General features: G+C 38.7%; 1 protein-coding gene across 1 annotated transcript in view; it reads left to right on the top strand.

Annotated features, from left to right (window-relative positions):
* Nucleotides 1-20,947, top strand: part of FBXO38 (F-box protein 38) — a 63,270-nt gene that overhangs the window by 488 nt on the left and 41,835 nt on the right. The window contains exons 2-3 of the mRNA XM_006148069.2: nt 11,619-11,808; nt 17,726-17,859. Of these exons, the coding sequence (XP_006148131.1) occupies nt 11,681-11,808; nt 17,726-17,859 (262 nt within the window). The 5' untranslated portion in view covers nt 11,619-11,680. The remainder of the gene's footprint in view (nt 1-11,618; nt 11,809-17,725; nt 17,860-20,947) is intronic.

Raw genomic sequence — 20,947 nt, forward strand, 5'->3', positions numbered from 1 at the left:
CGCGGGGGCCGGGGGCGGGAGGCGGGCGGCAGAGCCAGTGGCGCGTGCGGCGGGGGAGGCGGCCGGATGAGGGTTTCTGGGCTCCTGTCCGTGTGGACTCTCCGTCTGTGGCCCCCTTCGGGCCTAGAGTTCCTGGGAGAGCCGCGGTCGAATTTGTGGTTCCTGGCCTTGCCACCGTGTCTGAACCTGGTCTAAGATCCCAGCATATGGAGGCCCCTCTGGGTCTCGATTTCCTCAACAAAGTGAGGAGTTTGACCTGCACAATTTGGGGGACCCCCTTTCCTTCTGGGCGTCTCGAATTTCACGCATTTAATGTGAAATCTGTGTAGGCCAGTAAATCGAGGAAGGCCTGTCGTCAGCATATGACGGGATGTGTCCCTGAGTAGGACGCGGTGAAGACGTCTTTCCGAGGCTACTCATGCCTGGGGGTCAGGAGCCCCGAGTTCTAATCTTGACTTGCCCACCTTTGTGACCTTGTCTAGATCCACTATCCTCTCTGTGCCAGTTTTCTTATCTGTAAAATCCAAGTGTCAGATGCCTCTCATGCTCTTGCTAAACCTGAAAATCATATTCTCAACTCCCCTTTCCTAGAAGTCTTAGAAACAGTCCTAAAAAGCACATCCTCCCTGCACCCTGCATTCCCATGAGTGTTTCTTTCCAGGCAACAAACTGACCAGGGGCAACTGTGCACTTAGGAAGATTCCTGTGCAGTTGGAAATTCTGTCCAGAAAACTTAGTCTTATAAACCTAAATGAGCAGTGTAAGTTACTCCACAGTGAAGAATAGGAGACTGGTTTTTGTCCTGAAACTACTAACTGATGGTTCACTTGGGAAATTTTCTTCCACCTTCTGGACTTGAGATTTCTCAGCTGTAAAAAGAGGCTGTTGGATTAGGTCATTGATTCTTAATCTCCTTTTCAATCCACGCCAGCCCCCAGCTCAACTGAAGGACAAAGTAATGCTCCATAAGGACATCTTCTAGGTGAGGGAGAAGGTAGGGTGTGAAGGGTACATATTATATAGTCATAGATTGGAAAAAATCTATTTGTATTTTGTCACTTTCATTTTGAGAATTACTGGTTTACATAATCTGTGAGCCACTCACTTTAAAATTTGTAATTTTGCGATTCTGATGTTCTCTTTGAGTGAAGTCTGAATCCCAGCCTGAAGAATGTATGTATGTTTATTTAAATAATTGTATGTCGGGAGGTACACACCTTATCTTAAGAGGATACTAGTGCATCAAATAAGAGAATAAAGTTTGTTTTTCTGTCTGAGCAGCTTAGTGGAGTGTAGTGGCATTTCTTTAGACGAGAGGTTATCCTAGGCAGGGGATATATAACGTGTTCTGTGAAGTGAGGAATGAGGACAAATGTAGTGCATATAATATTACTTTGATATGAGTAAGCTAAAGCCAATTGAAATTAAAGGCTTCAGAAATACAAAGGGCAGGGAAGCACTTGACCAGATAGGCTCATTGAGGACACTGGTAAGTTTTAATTGGGAGAAGGGTATTTTTTGGTGAGGGTAATGAAAAATAATTTGAATTATAGTGAGTTGCAATGACTGAGGTTGTAAGAAACTGGTAATGAAATTTATTTCCAATCCGATACCGTAAGCTTCATTCTGACAAATACTGTCACTACCTAGTATTTAGAAGACAGTAAATAATTAACTGAGGGAATGGATGGATTATTAGAAGAAAAGATTTTCCAGATAATTGTTACTGATTAGGTACAGAATGAGAAATTGACTCAGAGTTGTGAAAATTTCATAGAAGAGGCATGTAAGTTTCTGATCACTTAGCTGCAGTATAAATTGGTTTATCTCTGCTCTCTGAAGTGTGCTAATAAGAGACAAACACTTGTACTGAAGATGTTGGTGAAAGGAATAAGTAGAATAAGTCAGCGATGGTGGAGGATGCTGACAAGATAAAATAGATACAGAAAGATTTTCAGGAACTAGAAGAATGGCGATAAGAGTTTTATGGATATTAAATACTGTCAGAAATATGGACCATAAGTGTTAAAACTTATAACAGAAAGACAGGATTAAAAAGAGTGCTTGATTTTACAAGCAAGGAAATGTTGGTGCTCACACTCCATGTAACAGGTGGAGATAGCTTTGAGTATAAAGGGTTTAAAGATAGGGGGTAATTTGGAAAGCAGCCCAGATGAATTAGTAGGGGTTGTGTAGTTTCATTTAGGATAGGAATTTAAACTAGTAGGATGGAAGAGTTTCTTTAGAGAAATACTATGTGGCTAAAGCTTGCCAAATAGGCAGCCAAAGAATGACTGCAGGACACTCAACATATCTAGAGCTATAGTGTGAGCCTAAATTAGGTGGATCACAAACCCTAACTTGTGAGGGAGGATGTGGTCAGCAGTTCTGTCAGAGCATCCAGAAGCCCATCTCCAAGCATTGGGGCATAATTCTGGCATGCTGGGAGACAGCAAGCGACAGAGCACTTGACTTGGTAAGATGTGTAGTATAAGCTGTAAAGTCTGAATCCAGCCTGAGCTCTGACACTTCTGTGTGATCTTGGGCAAGTGACTCGACTTAGCCTGTCTGATTCTGAAAATTATGAAGCATGTCTTGGAAAGGGATCTCTGGATGAACTTCATTGTGTCTGTGAACCCTCTGAAATTGGACGATATAATTCTATCTGCATGAGTCTGGGGAGAGAATGTACCACTTTTATCATACTCTTTTTTTTGGAGAGGTTTTTTTGCTATAGGGCGTGTGCGCTCGCCAGACAGAGAGAGACAGAGACAGAAAACGAGAAATCACCCCCCAGGGGAGATGGCCACGCCGCAATCCCCTCTCCTCCATTTTCCTCTTGAGATCTTGGACACGCACGCACATGCTCCCGGCATGAGTTTTAAGCCACCAGGTCCGGGACTCGAACCGTGGTCAACTACATGGGAGTCCACTGACATAGCCATTATGCCAACTGCTGGCCCCTCATATTCTCAGGTGTGTTTACGACCTACAAAAAAATTAAGCAATGTGTGACTGGGTTGTTTCTGAGGGCCCTTTCAACTTTTAACATTCTGGGATTCTATAATGTTGTCAAAAATGACATTTTTTTGAGGTTCAGAGTTTGAGACTTGAGAACCTCCAGACTTTAGAAGTAACACCTGGTGCAGCAAGATACAGTCTTTACATATTTATACTTACCTGTTATTTATATACAGCTTTCCCTCACCCTCCATGCTAGGCCCTCTCCAACTCATCTTTTTTTCTACTGCTGATAACTGGAATTTCCCACCTTTCCTCTTTTTAACCTGCTGTTGTTTTTGGACCTTTCCTATCTTGGCGAGGTTCCCAAGGAAAGGTAAATGTTGATAATTTGGGGATAGGTTGGGAAGAAAGCAAGACAAAGAATGCTAGTTAGGACACTTTTCTCTTACTATCACTTTTCCCATTAAAAAGAAAAGCAATTAGTGTGTCCAGCGAAATGAGGCACCGTCACTGCTTGGAATTGTGTGTGAATTACATGATGTTTTCTTCTCATACAGGAAAACTAGGTCCCTGTTCCTCATGCTTGCAAAGAAATGTTCAGCATAGTCTAGCTAGCTGTTTCACTTAAATTAAGATAAAGCTGACTTTAGTTGGAACAGTTTTGTTGTTCTTTGTCAAGATGGAGTTGGGACCAGGAGAAAGTAAGCAAGTCTTCGTTTCTACTGAATATTTCCAGAGACACCTATTTGGACTAAATAGACTGGTAGATTTCTTCTTGAGTACAGCTCCTGACCTGTCAATATCCCAGATGTAGAATAGAGATCTGGCCCATTGCCCAATATTCTCAACAAGTCTTCTTTTCTACAAAAGGCTTAGTGCACACTCCATCTGCCAATATAGGTAGCTTCAGGATTATATTGGTCAGGGTTCTCCAGAGAAACAGCACTACAAGGTATACACACACACACACACACACACACACACGTGTGTGTGTGTGTGTAGGCTGTCCACTAGGGTCACTTAATTAACACAACACTACAATATTAAAAAAACAGAAAGGAAAAAGTCTATCCCCTGTTTCAGACAGCTAGAGAGTGCCCAGTGTGCACAAGGAGACCTCAGGACTGAACCTTGGACCTTCCATATGCCCTCAGCATTGTGGAACATTGTGTTACTGCTGCCACCTTGACTGACTTGTCAAGATTCTTAAAGTGAAAGCATGCACTATAATAGAATAGCTGGAGGATTGGTCTTAATGTCTGGTTAGTGACCGGGTAGAACAGTCTGTGTTGGTTAATAGTCTGTGGAAGCTTTTGCGTGTTACATATTACATGGTTTTATTGGAGTAAAATCTGATTGCAATGTTGCCCCGTGTAGGCTTGTTGCTGAGATCACTGACTGCTGTCATAGTAAATAGTGCTCATAGGAGCATGAAATAGCTTTTAGCATAGCCTTGAAGCTACTGGATGCATTTGGAATAATGAAAGACTGATGGATATTCCTACGTTTGAGAATTTATTATGAACTAGGACTTGTTATCACTCAAAGGCAATTTTGAGATTTATTGTCTGACAGAAACATCAATACAGTGCTACACATTACTATGAAAGAATATGTTAAGGCTCACAGATAGTCCAAATGAAGGAGTGAGTAGAAGTTTTCACAGAGGATTTCACATTTAAGGCAGAATTTAAAGGCAGATTAGTAGTTTCCTAGCCAAAAAAGAGAATGGGAAATTATTCCAGTCAGAATTAGTAACATATCTGGAATGAAAGACTAAAGTTTGGGAGAACTGAGAAGATACTGGTTCCACTAAAGTGAATGTATGGAGGAGCAAGTGATAAAAATTGGAAGAGGAAGACTGGAAATATTAAGACCAAATTGGAAAGATTTTATCATGTAGGAACCAGGATTCCTTGCAGAATGATTTTTTTGTTTTGTTAAGAAGTACAGGCCCTGGGTACCAGCAAGTGTCATGGTGGTTAAGGTGCTGGACTCCCACATAGTCGACTGTGGTGTGAGTTCTGGATCTGGCTGCTCGAAAATCATTCTAGGCGTGTGTGTGTGTGTGTGTGTGAGAGAGAGAGAGAGAGAGACCAGAATCGTGAGAGAGGACCACAGTTTGAGTCCCAGACCTTGTGGCTCAAAAATCATGCTGGGTATGTGCATATGTGCGCAAAATCCTGGGAAGAGAATGAAGAAGGAATTGTGGCTTGGCTATCCCCCAGGGAAGGGGGGTGATTTCTTTTTCTCTCTCTGTCTCTCTCTGGGGAGCACACATGCCCCATGTCGAAAACCTAAAGAAAAAAAAAAAAAGGGTACATCTGAAAATTTTAAATAATGGAGGATATGAAGTGGAAATTTCTTTCTCACTTTCCTAAATCTTTGTTCTCACTCCCCAGACATAACCACTTTTAACATTTTGTCATGGGTCCTTTCAAAAATGCTGTGTACAGGTCCAGTAGGTGGTGTGGTTAAGTTGCTGAATTTCCCACTTGGCCATTTGCTGTTTGAGTCTCAGCTTAGTGGCTTGAAACTCACAGGTATGTGTGCATATGTGCCCAGAATCCTAAGAGGAGAATGGAGGAGAGAGGATTGCAGTGTGGCCATCCCCTCTTGGAGATGGCTTCTCACTTTCACTCCTTCTGTATCTCTCTTTCTCCGACAAGTAAACATGCTCTATGGAAAAAAAAAAAAAAAAAAGACAAACTGAAAATATGTTGGGTGTATACACAACATGTTTTACCTTTTCCTTTATTCTGATTGGATCATGCTTTAGTCATATTGTAAATCTTGTTTGTTTGTTTGTATCTTCTCTGAGAGAAACAGTAAGAGATAGAGAATACTCCCAACAGGGTCTCTATGTCATGATCTACACAGCCTTCAGCCAACCTTTGATTATGAGCAAGTCTATGTCTGTACTCAGAGAGGTCCCTGAACTTGAGCTGATAACCTACTCATGTGGAATTGCCTTGCAGAGTGTTACATTTTACCACTGCACTGCTTTCTGGTATCTACATCTTGCTTTTCTACCTAACAATATGAAATCAGAGGAATGTTTTCAAAAGGTGACTCGCTTCAATGTGGAATATGGTATGGTAAACATTTATTCAGTAAGTTACTGTTGGCCTACTGTCTGCTAGGCTTTCTTCTGGGTCCTGGGAATACAGTGGAGGCGTAATTTAGGAAACCATTACAGTAGCCTAAATGAAGGATGATAAGAGTACTGAAAGCCAGTGAGTATGGAATACCCACCAAACAGTATTGGGGTAAAATTGACAAATTCAATCAAGTGAGTGGAAACTGAGAGTTCAAAATATAGTTAAGATGACCTCAGGATTTTTTTTCTAAGTTTTTTTTTGTTTGTTTGTTTGTTTTTTTGCCTTAGGGCACATGCACTCACTGGACAGATAGACACAGTGAGAGGGAAAGTGAGAAATCACCCCCCAGGGAGGATTGCCATGTTGTTATCCCTTCTCTGTTCTTTTCCTGGGATCTTGAGCATGCACCCATATGCAAACACACTGGCATGATTTTCAAGACACTGAGTCCAAGACATAGTCTGCGGTTGGCCATGTGGGGAGTCCAGTGACATAACTGGAATACTGTCTGCTGGTCCCTTAAGATTTCTAACTTAGAAATTTAGTAAACCACAATAGGGAAAACAGCTCTGTGTGTGTGTGTGTGTGTGTGTCTTTCTACATCTCCATTTTGAGGTAGAAGGGTTTGTGGTGATTGTAGGGAGAATTCAGTTTGGACATAATATTTGTGAAGGTTGTTAAAGATACTGAGATTTCTGAAAGGCAAGGGAAATGAAAGAGCTCAGAAGAGGTTAAGAGGTAAAAGGTAAAACCAGATTTTTAAAAAATGTATTTGTAGTAGCGTAAGCCTTGGGAATGACTGTAATTGCCTAAAGAGAAGAGGGAGTGAGGGTGAACTGGCAAAGGAGACTGGGGAGTGGTCATAGAGAAATGAAGAGGACCAAGAGTATAACTCTTTGAGAACCAGATGATGAGAGGATTTCAGAGAAGGTGTTCTTTTTATCAGTGCCCATACTACAAATGGGTTAGATAGGGAAACACTGAAAAGAGGCTATTAGATTTGATGACAGAAGCTATCGTGAGATGGCAAGATTCATTTGGAAAAAAAATCTATAGATAGGAAAAGTTAGGCAGTGATATCAGAAGCAGGTGAGTATATCTATAATTATTTTTGTTTGGGAAGTTCTGAATATACACTTTATTTCTCTCAGATCTGTTAGCTAAAATGTAGTGGAGAACATAAATGTAAGCTTCTGAGAAGCCAAACTAGATGTAACAAATTCAGTGTACTGTGGCTAGTTCATGTACCCACTCTGCAAAATATTTTAGGCACATACTTCTAAGTGCCCATTGATAATAAGCCACACACAATTTAAAAACTTACTTTCTGGCTTCCCAAGCTGAACTTGGTTAGAAGCAACAAATGAATGGTGCATATATGTGTGTATGTGTGGTGGGGTTTAAGTAATGTACAGGGAGAGGCAAGCATGCTGACATCTGAAAAAATAGCATATACTACTTCAAGAGAGAAGAGGAGGCCAGAGCACATTCACAGGAAATATAAAAATTCATATAACATGCTAGTTTACTCCTATTTACTGCTGAAGCAAAGGAACCCCTAGAACTCCATGTACTCTTAATAGCTCCTTCCAACCTGGTATCTTTTCTCCTACAGAGATCCCTGAGCTTTTAGTGTACTTCTCTCATTTTTAAAGCCTTATTGTAGTTTTCATCCGATTCTGGGAGCTTTATTTTCCTTTTTCTTATCTTTTTTTTTTTAGATCTCAGTACACATTGAGTAGGGATATACAATGTGTATCTTTCCAAGTCTGGCTCGCTTCACTCAACATTAAGTCTTTTATATTCACCCATTTTGAGTCAAATGATAGAATTTCATTGATTCTTATAGCTATGTAATATTCCATACCGTGTGTGTGTGTGTGTGCGTATATACATGTATATATGTATATACACACATGTATACACACATACATGTATATACACACATATGTATATGTGTGTGTGTGTGTATACACACACACACACCACTACCACAGTTTTTCAACCCAATCATGTTTTTGGAGACTTAGGTTGGTTCCATGTTTTAGCAATTGTGAATAACGCTGCAATAAACATGGATGTACACGTGTTTTTTCGATTGAGGTTTTTTCTACCCTTTGAGTAAATACTAAGAAGCGGAATTACTGGTTCATATGGACATTCTATTTGTAGGTTTTTGAGAACTCTCCATATTGTTTTCCACAGAGGTTGAACTAATTTACATTCCCACCAAAAGTGTAAGAAGGTTCCCTTTTCAACACCTTCTCGCCAGCACTTGTGATTGTTTATTTTTTTGACCCTAGCCTTTCTTTTTCTTTTTTTTTTTTGAGAAATTTTCGCTATAGGCCGCGTGTGCTCATCAGACAGAGAGACATAGAGACAGAAAGCGAGAAATCACCCCCCAGGGGGGATGGTCACGCCGCAATCCCTTCTCCTCCATTCTCCTCTCGGGATCTTGGGCACGCACGCACATGCGTCCGGCGTGAGTTTTAAGCTACCCGGTCCGGGACGTGAACCACGGTCGACTACGTGGGAGTCCAGCGACATAGCCATTACGCTAACTTCCCGACCCTAGCCTTTCTAACTGGGATTAAATGATAACTCATTATGGTTTTAATTTCCATTTTTCTTATGACAAGAGACTTTGAACATTTGTTCACATGTCTCTTGACCATTTGTAAGTCTTTCTTGGAGAGTTGTCTATTCAAATCACTTGCCCATTTTTAAAATTGGATTCATTTTTTTAATAGGTGAACTACTTGAGTTTCCTATATATACTGGATATCAATCCCTTGTCTGAGGAATAATTTGCAAAAATTTTCTCCCTTTCCAAGGGTTGTCTTTTTACTTTAATTATTATTTCTATTGCTGTGAGCAAGATTTTTAGCTTGATGTAATCCTACTTGTCTATTTTGCTTATTATTTGCCTGTGCTTTAGGGGTCTTAACTTAAGAAATCTTTGCCTACTCTAATATATGGGAAAGTTTCTCCTACATTTTCTACTAGAAGTTTTGTGGTTTGAAGCTTTATTTTTAAATCTTTTGATACATTTTGAGTTAATTCTTGTTAATGGTGAGAGATAGGGGTCCAGTTTTGTTTTTCTGCAGGTGGATATTCCAGTACTCCCAGCACCCGTTGCTGAAAGGACTTTTGTTTTCTCTACTGCATTGTCTTGTACCCCTTGTCAAAGATCACTTGGCTGTCTGCTTATCACCCTTTGTTCCTCAACATGTTTGGTTTTATTTCAGTTCCTTAAAAGAGCCAAACTCGTCCCAGAATTCAGTACATGCTGTTTCTACGTCCAAAAATGCTTTCCTTCCTTCCCTACTCCTTTTTTGCCATGTTAATTCCTGTACTTACTTCAGAATCAGGTCATTGTCCCTTTTTTTGAAAACTATCATTGACTCATAACACCCTCAGTAGGTGCTGTGTTATAACTGTATTTACTTTCTTTCTAGCAGTTATCTTAATTTGTAATTCTGAGCTCATTTACATGGTTATCTGGTTATTTGTTTCCAACTTATCTCTAAAGTTCTTTGTTCACAATGCTAGAAAACAATACACATTCAAAATAAATGTGTGAAAGCAAGTCTGAATTAACTAATACACGAATGAACCACCTTTCAGCTGTCAACCAGTGCTACTTTTCCTACTAATACTAAGGAGACCAACATTTCACATGAACTGTATCTGGACCACCATTATTAAACATTTATTTCTAGACAATTTAACAATTAAATTATTTCCAAGTGCTAATCAACAAAACAAAAATTAATTCACTTAGATGATCATTCAGCCCCCTTTTCCTCCTCTACCTTTATTTCTCCCTCCTTGTTTTTCCTTTCATTCTTTCCTCCCTCACTAAAGCTCATCTTAAAAATAAGACGTACATGTGATACAAAAGTGAATTATCTTCTTAATATTCACAAGAGAACAAAAAGGGGAGCTTTATTCTCTTTGAAATTGTATATAAAATTGCACTTATTTTTTGAGGAGAGATGAATTTTTTGAGGAGAGACGATCTATAATTTTTTTTAACACTAGAAGATATGTGCATACCTCCATACCCCCACCCCCATGGGATATAGTCACATCATAGTCTTCTCTCCATTTCTCCTTCCTGTCAGGATTCTGGGCATATATGCCTGTCATATTTTTCAAGCCCCTAGGGCTTGAACCAAAGTCTGGCTCCCTTAACCTCTGGACTTACAGGGTTTGCCCAAAATCTGTACATTTTTATCAGAATCACAACGGGTATAACTCACTGGTGTGATCTAATTTCTCACTTTATAAGTGAGAGAGTAAAGAATTTAAAAAGTGAATCTAATAGTACAGTAGTTTGTATCAATCAGATCCTGTACTAGAGCTTGAGTATGCTCTGTCTTCTACTGTGTTAGAGGCAGTTGTAGAATCAAAAACCTTTAGAGCTGAAAGAGAATTTAGTTACATAGTTTAATTATCTTACTTTACATAGTAAGAAATTCACACTTATAGAAATTGAATTAGTTAGGAAACAATAGTACAAATTAAAACACTAGACTCGATTACTGGATTTTTGCACATCCTAAATAATGCATATTTGTATTCTCAGCTGCTCTTCAGAAAAAGATGTATGCCTTTTGCACGTTACAAATTAACATTTTTATTTAGGAGAGGAAGCAGTTTCTTCTTTATTCTCCTTTCAGGATTTTGGACACATGTGCACATGAGCCCAGCATATTTTTCAAGCGCCGGGTCTGGGACTCAAACTGTACAATTAGCCTTGTGGAATCTAGTCCCCTTAAACTCCATGCCACCTGTTGCCAACAGAAAACTTCTTTTTAAATTTCTCTTTCTACCCAAGCTGCATTATAGCAACAATTAAATAAACCAAAAAAGAATACTGTCATCCCAGTTTCCACTGTTTTCTTTTAGTCATTGTCCTTATTCATACCATTCAGATAAACAAATTCTCATGTACAATTTGTCTCTAAAGTGAGAGACCTGAGTTTGAAACCTAGGTCCATAATTTACTAGCTATGGACCAATGGTAGGTATAAAGGTGTTATCGTAAGGATTTAATAAGGTAATACTTTTAAATATTAATATTATTAATATTTTTATTAATTTGTATGTAGTGTGAACCATTGTAAAGCACTACCTTTACCTGTCTGTATTTTAAAATAAACATCTTTACCTGAGTTTTATTTATTCCTTTATTTATTTATTTATTTTGGAGAGATTTTTACTGTTGTGTGTATGATTTTTACTATAGGGCACATGTACTTGCCAGAGAGACAGAGAGATAGAAAGCAAGAAATATCCCCCCCCCCCCAGGGATGTTGACCACACTGCAATCCCTTCTCCTCCATTTTTTTGGGATTTTGGGCACCCATGCACACACACATACATGCCTGGTGTGAGTTTCAAACTGTGGTTGGCCTTGTGGGAGTTCAATGCCTTAACACACAACTACCACCTACTGACCCTTTACCTAAGTTTTAATCGGAATAATGTCTGTGATTTGGCTTGGTGTGCTACTTTAGTTTTTTCTATTGTCTTCTTGTTTTTCAGGTGCTTTGAACTCAAATAAGTAAGAACGGAGACTTGCTTTTGATACTGGAGATAACCCAGCAATGGGGCCGCGGAAGAAAAGCGTTAAAACGTGTGTCTTAAATAGTGAAATCCCAGAAGAAACGTTATCAGATGAAACCAAGGACTATATGAATCAACTTTCACATGAAGTACTTTGCCATATTTTTAGGTAAGATTTCATTTCACCCACCTAAATGTATAAGTAAGAGCACAGCCTAGAGCTGCTCTTTCTAATATGGTACTCACTAGCTACATGAGACATTTAAATAAAAAATCTAGTTCTTCAGTTGCTAACTACTTTCCTAGTAGTCATATGTGACTAGTGGCTAATATACAGGACAGCACAGAGTGCAGATAGAGAATATTTTTTTTGTTACAGAAAGTTCTAGTAGATAGCCCTTCTCTAGATTGTTAACATTTCTAGGCTTCTTGGAAATTTTATCAACTGACCAATTTGTTGACTTTTGTTGTTAAATTACATTATGCATATGACATAAGATAGTATTTCTTTTTTCCTTTTTTGACTACATCTACGATGAGAAAAACATTTTGTACAGTATGCACATATATAAGTGATCTAAACAAAAAAATTTGTGAGAGGCCAGCAGGTGGGTTGGTGGTTAGGAGCCTGCTAGAATCCATGTAGCTGACTGTGTTTTGAGTCCTGGACCTCGCAGCTTGATTTCTCATTTTTCCCTCTCTCTCTCTTTCTCTGTCCCTGATGACTGTAGCCCATTAAGCAATAATAATTATTACTAATAATTAATAAAACAGATAATTGTAATGAAATAATACTCATCATTACTATATGTAGCACATATATTAAAGCTGTCATGACTAATACAGTACAACACAAAAAGTATTTTTTTTTTAAAGAAAAATCTTTTTTTGTCCTTTTTTTAGTTTGCTATAAAGCATTTGTGGTCACTGGAGACACAGACAGGAAGAAAAAGAGAGAAAATGATAAATCACTCCCCATAGGGGATGGCCACACCACAGTCCCTTCTCCATTTTTCTCTCGGGACTTTGGACGTACACGCACATGAGCTGGCATGTATTTATTTTAAGCCACTGGATCCTGGACTCAGACCATATGGGTTGGCTTTGTGGGATTTAGCCCCTTTAACCTCTATGCCACCTGTTGGACCAAGGAAAACCTCTTTTTTAAAAAGTTAATTTTTTTTTTTTTTTTTTTTGGAGAGGTTTTTGCTGTAGGGCGCTCGCCAGACAGACAGAGAGAGACAGAGACAGAAAGCGAGAAATCACCCCCCAAGGGGGGATGGCCACGACGCAATCCCTTTTCCGTTCTCGTCTCGGGATCTTGGGCACACACGCACCCGGCGTGAGTTTTAAGCCACGGGGTCCGGGACACGAACCACGGTCGACTACATGGGAGTCCAGCAACATAGCCATTATGCTAACTGCTTGTTCAAAAGTTAATATTTCTACCCAATTGCATTATAGCAACAGTTAAATAATCCAAAAAAGAAAACTCTTCATCCCAGTTTCCACTGCTCTCTTTTAGTCATTGTCTTTACTGATACCATTTAAATAAACACATTCTGATGTACAATTTGTCTCTGAAGTGAGAGAACTGAATTTGAATCCTAAATCCATAATTTAGTAGCTAAGGACCAATGATAGCTGTAAAGATGTTATTATAAGGATTTAATAAGGTAATGCTTTTAAAGCTTTAGCACACTGTTGAATAAAATGCTTGCCAAGTGCTAATGACTATTAGTGTATTCTGTCTTTTTTTTATATTGCCAAGTGGTTATCATAATTGTCATTCTAATTACTGCTTACTATTGCATTGAATATGTATATGACATACTACCATTTCCTTTATCGTCTTACATATGGATTCTTTCCAGTTTTTGTTTTCAGTTTCCTGCAGTTACAGTTGCAATTTTTCTAAGTGTTTGAATTTTTATAAATTATTTACTACTTGCATAATATGAGATTTTAAAATAATGATTAGTTATTTTAGGGAACCTTGGCCCCTTTTTTTCTCATTTCTAATAAAAAGTCTTGTTAGTCTTTATCTTCCACAGGGCATTATTCTGTGACGCAATGTAGTATTTGTTTAGTCTGGGAATAGAAGACTCAATTAAAATAATATATTTTTTTTTAAAGAGAGATTTTTGCTACAGGGCATGTGCGCTTACTGGAGAGACAGAGAAAAACAGAGACAGAAAGTGATAAATCCCCCCCTGGGAGTATGGCCATACTGCAATCCCTTTTCTATTCTTCTCTCAGGATCTTGGGCATGCACTCACTTGCACCTGGTGAGTTTTAAGCCACTGGATCTGGGACTCGACCTGCAGTCAGCTACATGGGAGTCCACTGATGTAACCATTATGCCATCTGTTGGTTCCAATAGATGTATATTTTAAGTAATAAACCCATATGAAAATTCATCTGGCAGAAGAAAGTGGTGAGAGTAGCCAAAACTTTGAAAAAAGGTTCTAACTCTGCCAGATATTTAAATACAGTCTAAAGTATACAGTAGTTACATATATGTCACTGGAGAAGATACCTAGACAGTTGGGTTAAACATATAAACATTAGTTCCATATTTAGTTTTAAATACATGCAAAATTTTAACTTATAGTGATGTAGTATTCACATCAATGAGGAAAAGCTGGATGGATTACTGTTGACAGTATCACAACCTACAAACCATTTTGAAGAAAAAACAAAAGCATGTTCTTGTTTTTCCTATCTTCCAACTAAATTCTAAGTGGATTAATGAAATAAATAATAAAACCATTAAAATTCTACAAGATAATATAGATAAAATTCTTTTTAGGCATGAGTGTTACTGGTTAAATTAATGGTAGGCTGTATTATGACAAAATTGAACCATATTAAAATAAACTTGCTAATTCATTAAGTGATTTTTAAAATTTTGCCATCTATTTACCAGAGGGAGAAAGGCAAAGAGAAGGAAAGGGAGAAAGGACCCCTCCCCAACAGGGCATGGTCATATTGCAATCCCTTCCCCTTCATATTCCTACCCTGATGGGTTTTCGGGACACACACCTGCACTTAGTTTATCTGTCAAGCTACTGGATTGGGATTCAGATTACATTGTTAGCCATGTAAGATCTGGCCACTTTCTTATTTATTTATTTATTTATTTATTTATTTATTTATTTTGAGAGGTTTTTACTGTAGGGTGCAAGCGCTAGCCGGAAAGACACAGACAGAGAGACAGCGAGAAATCACCCACTAGGAGAGATGGCCATTCTGCAGTCCCTTCACCTCCATTCTCCTCTTGGGATCTTGGGCACGCACGCACATATGCCTGGCATGAGTTTCAGCCTCTGGGTCCGTGACTTGAACTGCGGTCAACTACATGGTAGTCCAGCGACGTAGCCATTACATCATCTTCTGGTCCCATATTTTATTTTATTTTTTTGAGAGAATTTTGTTATATAGTACATTCATTTGCTGGAGAGAGACAGAAGGAGAGAAATCACACCCGGGGGATGGCCACACTGCAACCCCTTCTCCTTTCTCCTCTCAGGATTTTGGGCAGGCATACACAGGCACCTGGTGTGAGTGTCAAGATGCTGGGTCTGGAACTTGAACTATAGTTGACCTCATGGGAGTCCAGTGCCTTAACCACCACACAACATTTTAAATTAAAAGTAGATCAGATAACATTTTATTGTTGAATCAGTATTCAAGTAGAAGTAAAATCAAGTAAAAGGATGGTACACTCTTGTTAGAATGAAGAAAACATGCAGAAATCTGCAGAATGTAGGAAGAACGACGAAGTCGGGTTCTTGAATTTGGTATGAGAGGTTTATTGTAAAAATAAATAGGTTAAGTTCTGATTTATTTTTCAGCTTTTAAAGTTTTTATCTGAAAATGCATGTTGTAGTGGTCTTCCTTAAGAGATACCTAATCTTTCCTATACCTGTTGCGCTACCTCTATCTTTTCTAAAATGGAAAATGTATTTGATCTGACTTTTAAACTCTAGCTCTTGGACTATATATCTGTGAAGAAAAAATGTATTTCTTTTTCTTATGGCAAATATGATGTAAAATAATCTTGCCTTTTGTGATTACTGAAACTTATATCAATAAATGGAGTATATTATTAACCCAAGTAAATAATTTGGGTTATTTAAAAAAGTGGGACGGACCATCAGTTGGTGTAATGGCCATGTTGCTGGATTCCCATGTAGTTGACTGTGGTTCGAGTCTCGGACCCAGTGGCTTAAACTCACGCCGGGCACGTGTGCATGCGTGCCCAAGATCCCAAGAGGAGAATGGAGGAGAAGGGATTGCAGCATGGCCATCCCCCCTGGGGAGTGATTTCTCACTTTCTGTCTCTCTGTCTCTGTCTTTCTGGTGAGTGCACGCACCCTATAGCAAAAACTTTAAAAAAAAACTTTATTTAAGACACAAATTCAGTACTTTTTATTCATAAAATATGTAGTTGTGTAGGTTCTAAAAATTATTGTACATCTATCTAAATTATAGAGAAAGTATATTACTATAACTAGCAATAATGCTTTTTTAAAATTAAAAAAGTTAAAATTTTAACTTTATTTATTTAACTTGACTAGAGAGGGACAGAGCGAGAATGAGAGAGAGAGAGAGAAGGAAAGTGAGAAAGCAAGCCACCAGGTCTGGGACTTGAACTATGATTGGCATGTGGGAGCCCAGCGCCCTTAATCACCATGTTACCTGCCAGCCCTAGTAATACTTATCTTAGTGGAAAAAAAATTTTTGATTTTACTCTTCATTAAAATAGTTTTAAAGGGGGAAAGAAGAGCAACCAGAGGTAGAAAAAAAAAATGAAACAAAATATTCAGCAGGCATATGTGGGCTTTTAGAATAAGCATAATTTTTAAGAACTAGGGTCATTGCAAACTGTGTTGATATTTTTGTTCTTCCTCTTCTGACATTTTCCAAGTTTAACTTTTTCTAGTTAATTTTACTGCTTGTTATATGGATTAATTTTAACATTTACTGTATCATGTGGATTCTAACAGATAACATACTCACCTGGAATTTGAAGGAAATTTAATGAAGGGGCTATGTGCATTGGCAGAGGTAGAGTAGGGGAACTAGTGAAAGATGTTAACGAGTTCAGCAGCAGGAAGGAACATCAACAGCTCTAGCTGTCCAGGTTCAGCTGGTACTTTACAATCGTCAAAGGCAGGCAGAGAGCTAGAGAGGGGGAAGGAAGAGGACTGGGGGAGGGCTGTGTGGCAGTCACCAGCCACTTAACCTTTTAAGGTTGTTATGAAATAGTCATTACATTATGCTGTTTTTGACACATAATAGACTCACCAGAGGATAGCTTTTACTTTTTTAAAAATTAATGTAAGTGTGTATGTGGTGGGGTTTTAAGAGAGAGAAAGAAATAGATGAAATATCTGATCTTTCCAAATTGGAATTGTTGGAAATAGAAGTTAATTAAAATTTGAGAGACAAAGAAACAATAATTAGAAAAAGAGGAAGTTGCAATTCAGAAGAGGTGTTTTCACTTACGCAAAACCATTATCAGAATGTGTGATCTTGATGGTAGAAGATTTAGGAAAATAAATTGTATACTATAAAATCAGCGTGCATGTTTGTCGAAAATATAGTTTCAAGGAGTGGAGGTGGGATTTAGAGGGCATAGGGAGTCATTATAGAAAATAGATTCTGCTAAAGATATGAAATGATATTGTTTCTGTTTAACTCAATTCATTCTCTGATCTTTTTCACATTTTCTTGTATCATGATACCTACAAATGCATTGAGACTTTTTTCTTTCTTCCTTTCTTTGTTTGCTTGTTTTCAGATTTTCTTTGTCTATGAAAACTCAGAAGAAAGGCAGGTTTTATTAAATGCCATATGGAAGGAGCTCAGTACTTTATTTGGATACTTGAGTATTTGCTGACTTAAATAACTGCTCTTAGTAAAAAGTAATGTAACCTTATGCATGTTAGCCTTAAAACTCTATGAAATACTAAGATCTTATTTCAGGGGTAGGAGAATGGGGGAAGAAGAAGAATGACTTACTGATGAGAGGAAGTACTTTCCCATTTGATAAATAGAAGTTTCTTTCTCTCACAAAGGTACCTCCCTCTGCAGGATATCATGTGTATGGAATGTCTTTCCCGGAAGCTGAAAGAAGCAGTGACTTTGTACCTAAGAGTTGTGAGGGTTGTGGATCTCTGTGCAGGGCGGTGGTGGGAATACATGCCAAGTGGTAAGTATGTTTAGTCTCTAAGGTTGAGTAGAACCCTACTGGAAAGTAATGATTGTTCCATAGAACATTGCTTGTTGTCTTTTTTTTTTTTTTTGGAAGAGGTTTTTGCTATAGGGCACGTGTGCTCGGCTGAAAGACAGAGAAAGACAGAAAGTGAGAAATCACACACACACACGCACACACACCCCGGGGAGATGGCCATTCTGCAATCCCTTCTCCTCCATTCTCCTCTTGGGCATGCACACACACACGCCTGGTGTGAGTTTAAGCCACCAGGTCCAGGATCAAACCGCAGTCAACTATGTAGGAGTCCAGAGACATAGCTATTATGTCAGTTGCTGGTCCCAACATTGCTTGTTGTCTTAAGAAAGGCAATCTGAATACCTTGTATATAAGGAGGTAGGACTTTTCCACATTATGATGGTTTTAAGTTGTAAAAGCCATTTTGCCCGAGGCTTTACTGTTTTAGTAGTCTGTTTTCATTTATGGCTCCTTAAGGATCTACAGCAGGCTGGTGTGTGTGTGTGTGGGTGTGTGTGTGTGTGTGTGTGTGTATGTATACATACAAACTATATATTTGTGTATCACGTTAGACAGTGTGTCCTTTATTTTAGGATGCAAGTTTTCTGGAGAATGGTAAAATTCTCCATCTCCTAGTCTTCTTCTACACCTTAACTGCACCCTCTAATTAAATGAATATTTATCAATTTTTGTAAAACTGCTCTGCTAGATCAGAAATTACACTGGAACTTTCATTTCCTTAGCACTTTTAAAAGGCCTGTGCTAGATCTTGGAGTTTCTCAAATAAAGCACTGACCTTGCAGGTTAAGAACTCATAGATAGAGACCAGCAGGTGGATGGTGGTTAAGGTGCTGGACACTCCCACATGGCCATCCACGGTTCAAATCCTGGACCTGGTAGCTTGCTTTCTCACTTTCCCTCTCCTCTGTATCTTTCTCTGGTCAAATTAAGATAAACGAACAAATAAAATTAAATAAATAATTCTTTTTTAAAAAAGTACTCATAGATAATAGCCTAATCACAGCAAATTGCCCTCAGTTCAAGAGACTGTTAGGAAAGTTTAGTTAGGCAAAGCATACCTAAAAAGAAAGAATTAAAATGAAAGGCCAAGGGAGAATTCTTTTAGTTAACACCAATCCATTAATCTGTGCCATTGTTTATTTACTATTTAGCCATTTTGAAGCTATCTTTTAAAAATTGCCCTTTTTTTGTGATAATCCAGATCATAAGAGTAAAATAAAATGAGGAGGCTGATAGGGACAAAAAAAAAAAAAAAAACAACCTTAATAGAAGTGAAGGGCTGAAGAGATAGTTGTCTACCTATAGAATAGTGGAATATTGTGCAGGTGGAAGGCTGTTTTCTTTCAAGGGGGTCATCAGTCAATAGGTAAGTCTTTATCAGTTGGCTAGAGTAGTTGTCAGTATGTACTTTCTCATGAGGAACATCATAAAGACCTGAGGGTAGAACTTAGCTTGATAGGGATAGTTCTTTCCAGATACTTAAAGAATCCATCCCTAAGGGGAAAGATTCATCTTATTCCAGAGAATGATTGTTTTTAACTGGAAAGAAAAAAATCGGGGCAGTATAAAAAGATTATCTTATTCCTTATAATAGATTTGTTTTAGCAGAGGTAAGGCAAGCACGAATTCTGCAATAAGATTATATAAGATAGAGCTCCCATGTGATGCATTAGCATCTTTTCCCTTTATGAGAAAAAAATTTGCCTGGCGGTAGCTGACTTCTCACCTCTGCAGTGAGTATAAAAAAGAGTTGAAGCAGTCTCCAGCCTAGGATAAGATCTACCTAATCCTACTCACTAATGCCACCCTATCCTGTATTCTGGAGTTGCAACTCTGATTCCTTAATAGTATGAATGATTTACCCAGACTGTTTCTTTGAATTCTTATACCATCTGTAAATAAGGTAGAGTTCTCCCATTTTATAGTGAGAGGCAGCAGGTAATAACTGACAAAAGAGAATAGACACTGGTGGTAGTCAGACTTGGTTTTTAATTTTACAATAGCATTGCTGCTTGGTAGTTCTTAAACTTTTATCTTCATTTTTTACATCTATAAATGTGGTGATACAAATGTCAGTCACTAACAATAGAGTGATAAAACTATACAAGAGAGTAGGATTACCAGTAGATTGTGTAATGGTTACATTCCGGACTCCCACATAGTTGACCACTGTTTGAGTCCTGGACCCGGCCGCTTATGTGGGGCGCATATGCTTTTATGTCCAAGATTCCAAGAGCAGAATGGAGGGAGAAGGGATTGCAGCATGGTCATACCCCCAGGGGGTGAGTTCTGGCTTTCTCTCTCTCTCTCTCTCCAGCAAGTGCATGTACCCTATAGCAAAACTGTTTCTCTAAAAAAAAACAACCGAACGAACAACAACAACAAAAAACTGTACAGAGAGTGATAAAAATAAAAAACCTTCTTAGAATTATAGAGACCAAGTAGTCTTCAAAGTCCCTTTTTGCTCTTCACCCTTGTGATTCTCAGGCTTACTTATCTGGACTAGCCTTGTGCAAATAGAACATCTTTTGAAGCTTTAGTACATCAGACTTACTCATTTAGGGCTTCATTTTTCTTTCTTTTTTTTTGGAGAGTTTTTTGCTATAGGGCACATACGTTTGCCAGATAGAGAGAGACAGAGGGACAAAAAGCAGGAAATCACCCCCCAGGGGGGATGGCCACGCTGCAGTCCCTTCTCCTCCATTCTCCTCTCAGGATCTTGGGCATGCATGCACACGCGCCCGGCGTGAGTTTAAGCCACCGGGTCCGGGACTCGAACTGCAGTCGACTGCGTGGGAGTCCAGCGACATAGCCGTTACGGACATAGCCATTATGGTAACTGCTGGTCCCAGGGCTTCATTTTTATTTCTGAGAGTTAATATTTTTATTTGGCATTAGTGACCAGTTGGCTTTCTGACAGCCTCCACTAAAATAAAAAGCCACAGTAATAGATAAGGTATCATTTGTATGACACTTGCCTGCCTGCTTACATAACTAATAACTCATACTGTGAAAGTAGCCTGTTTCCCTCTGATCTCACGTTGTT

This window comes from Tupaia chinensis, unplaced genomic scaffold (genome assembly GCF_000334495.1).
Source record: "Tupaia chinensis unplaced genomic scaffold, TupChi_1.0 Scaffold000228_1, whole genome shotgun sequence".
NCBI classification, from domain to species: Eukaryota; Metazoa; Chordata; class Mammalia; order Scandentia; family Tupaiidae; genus Tupaia; species Tupaia belangeri.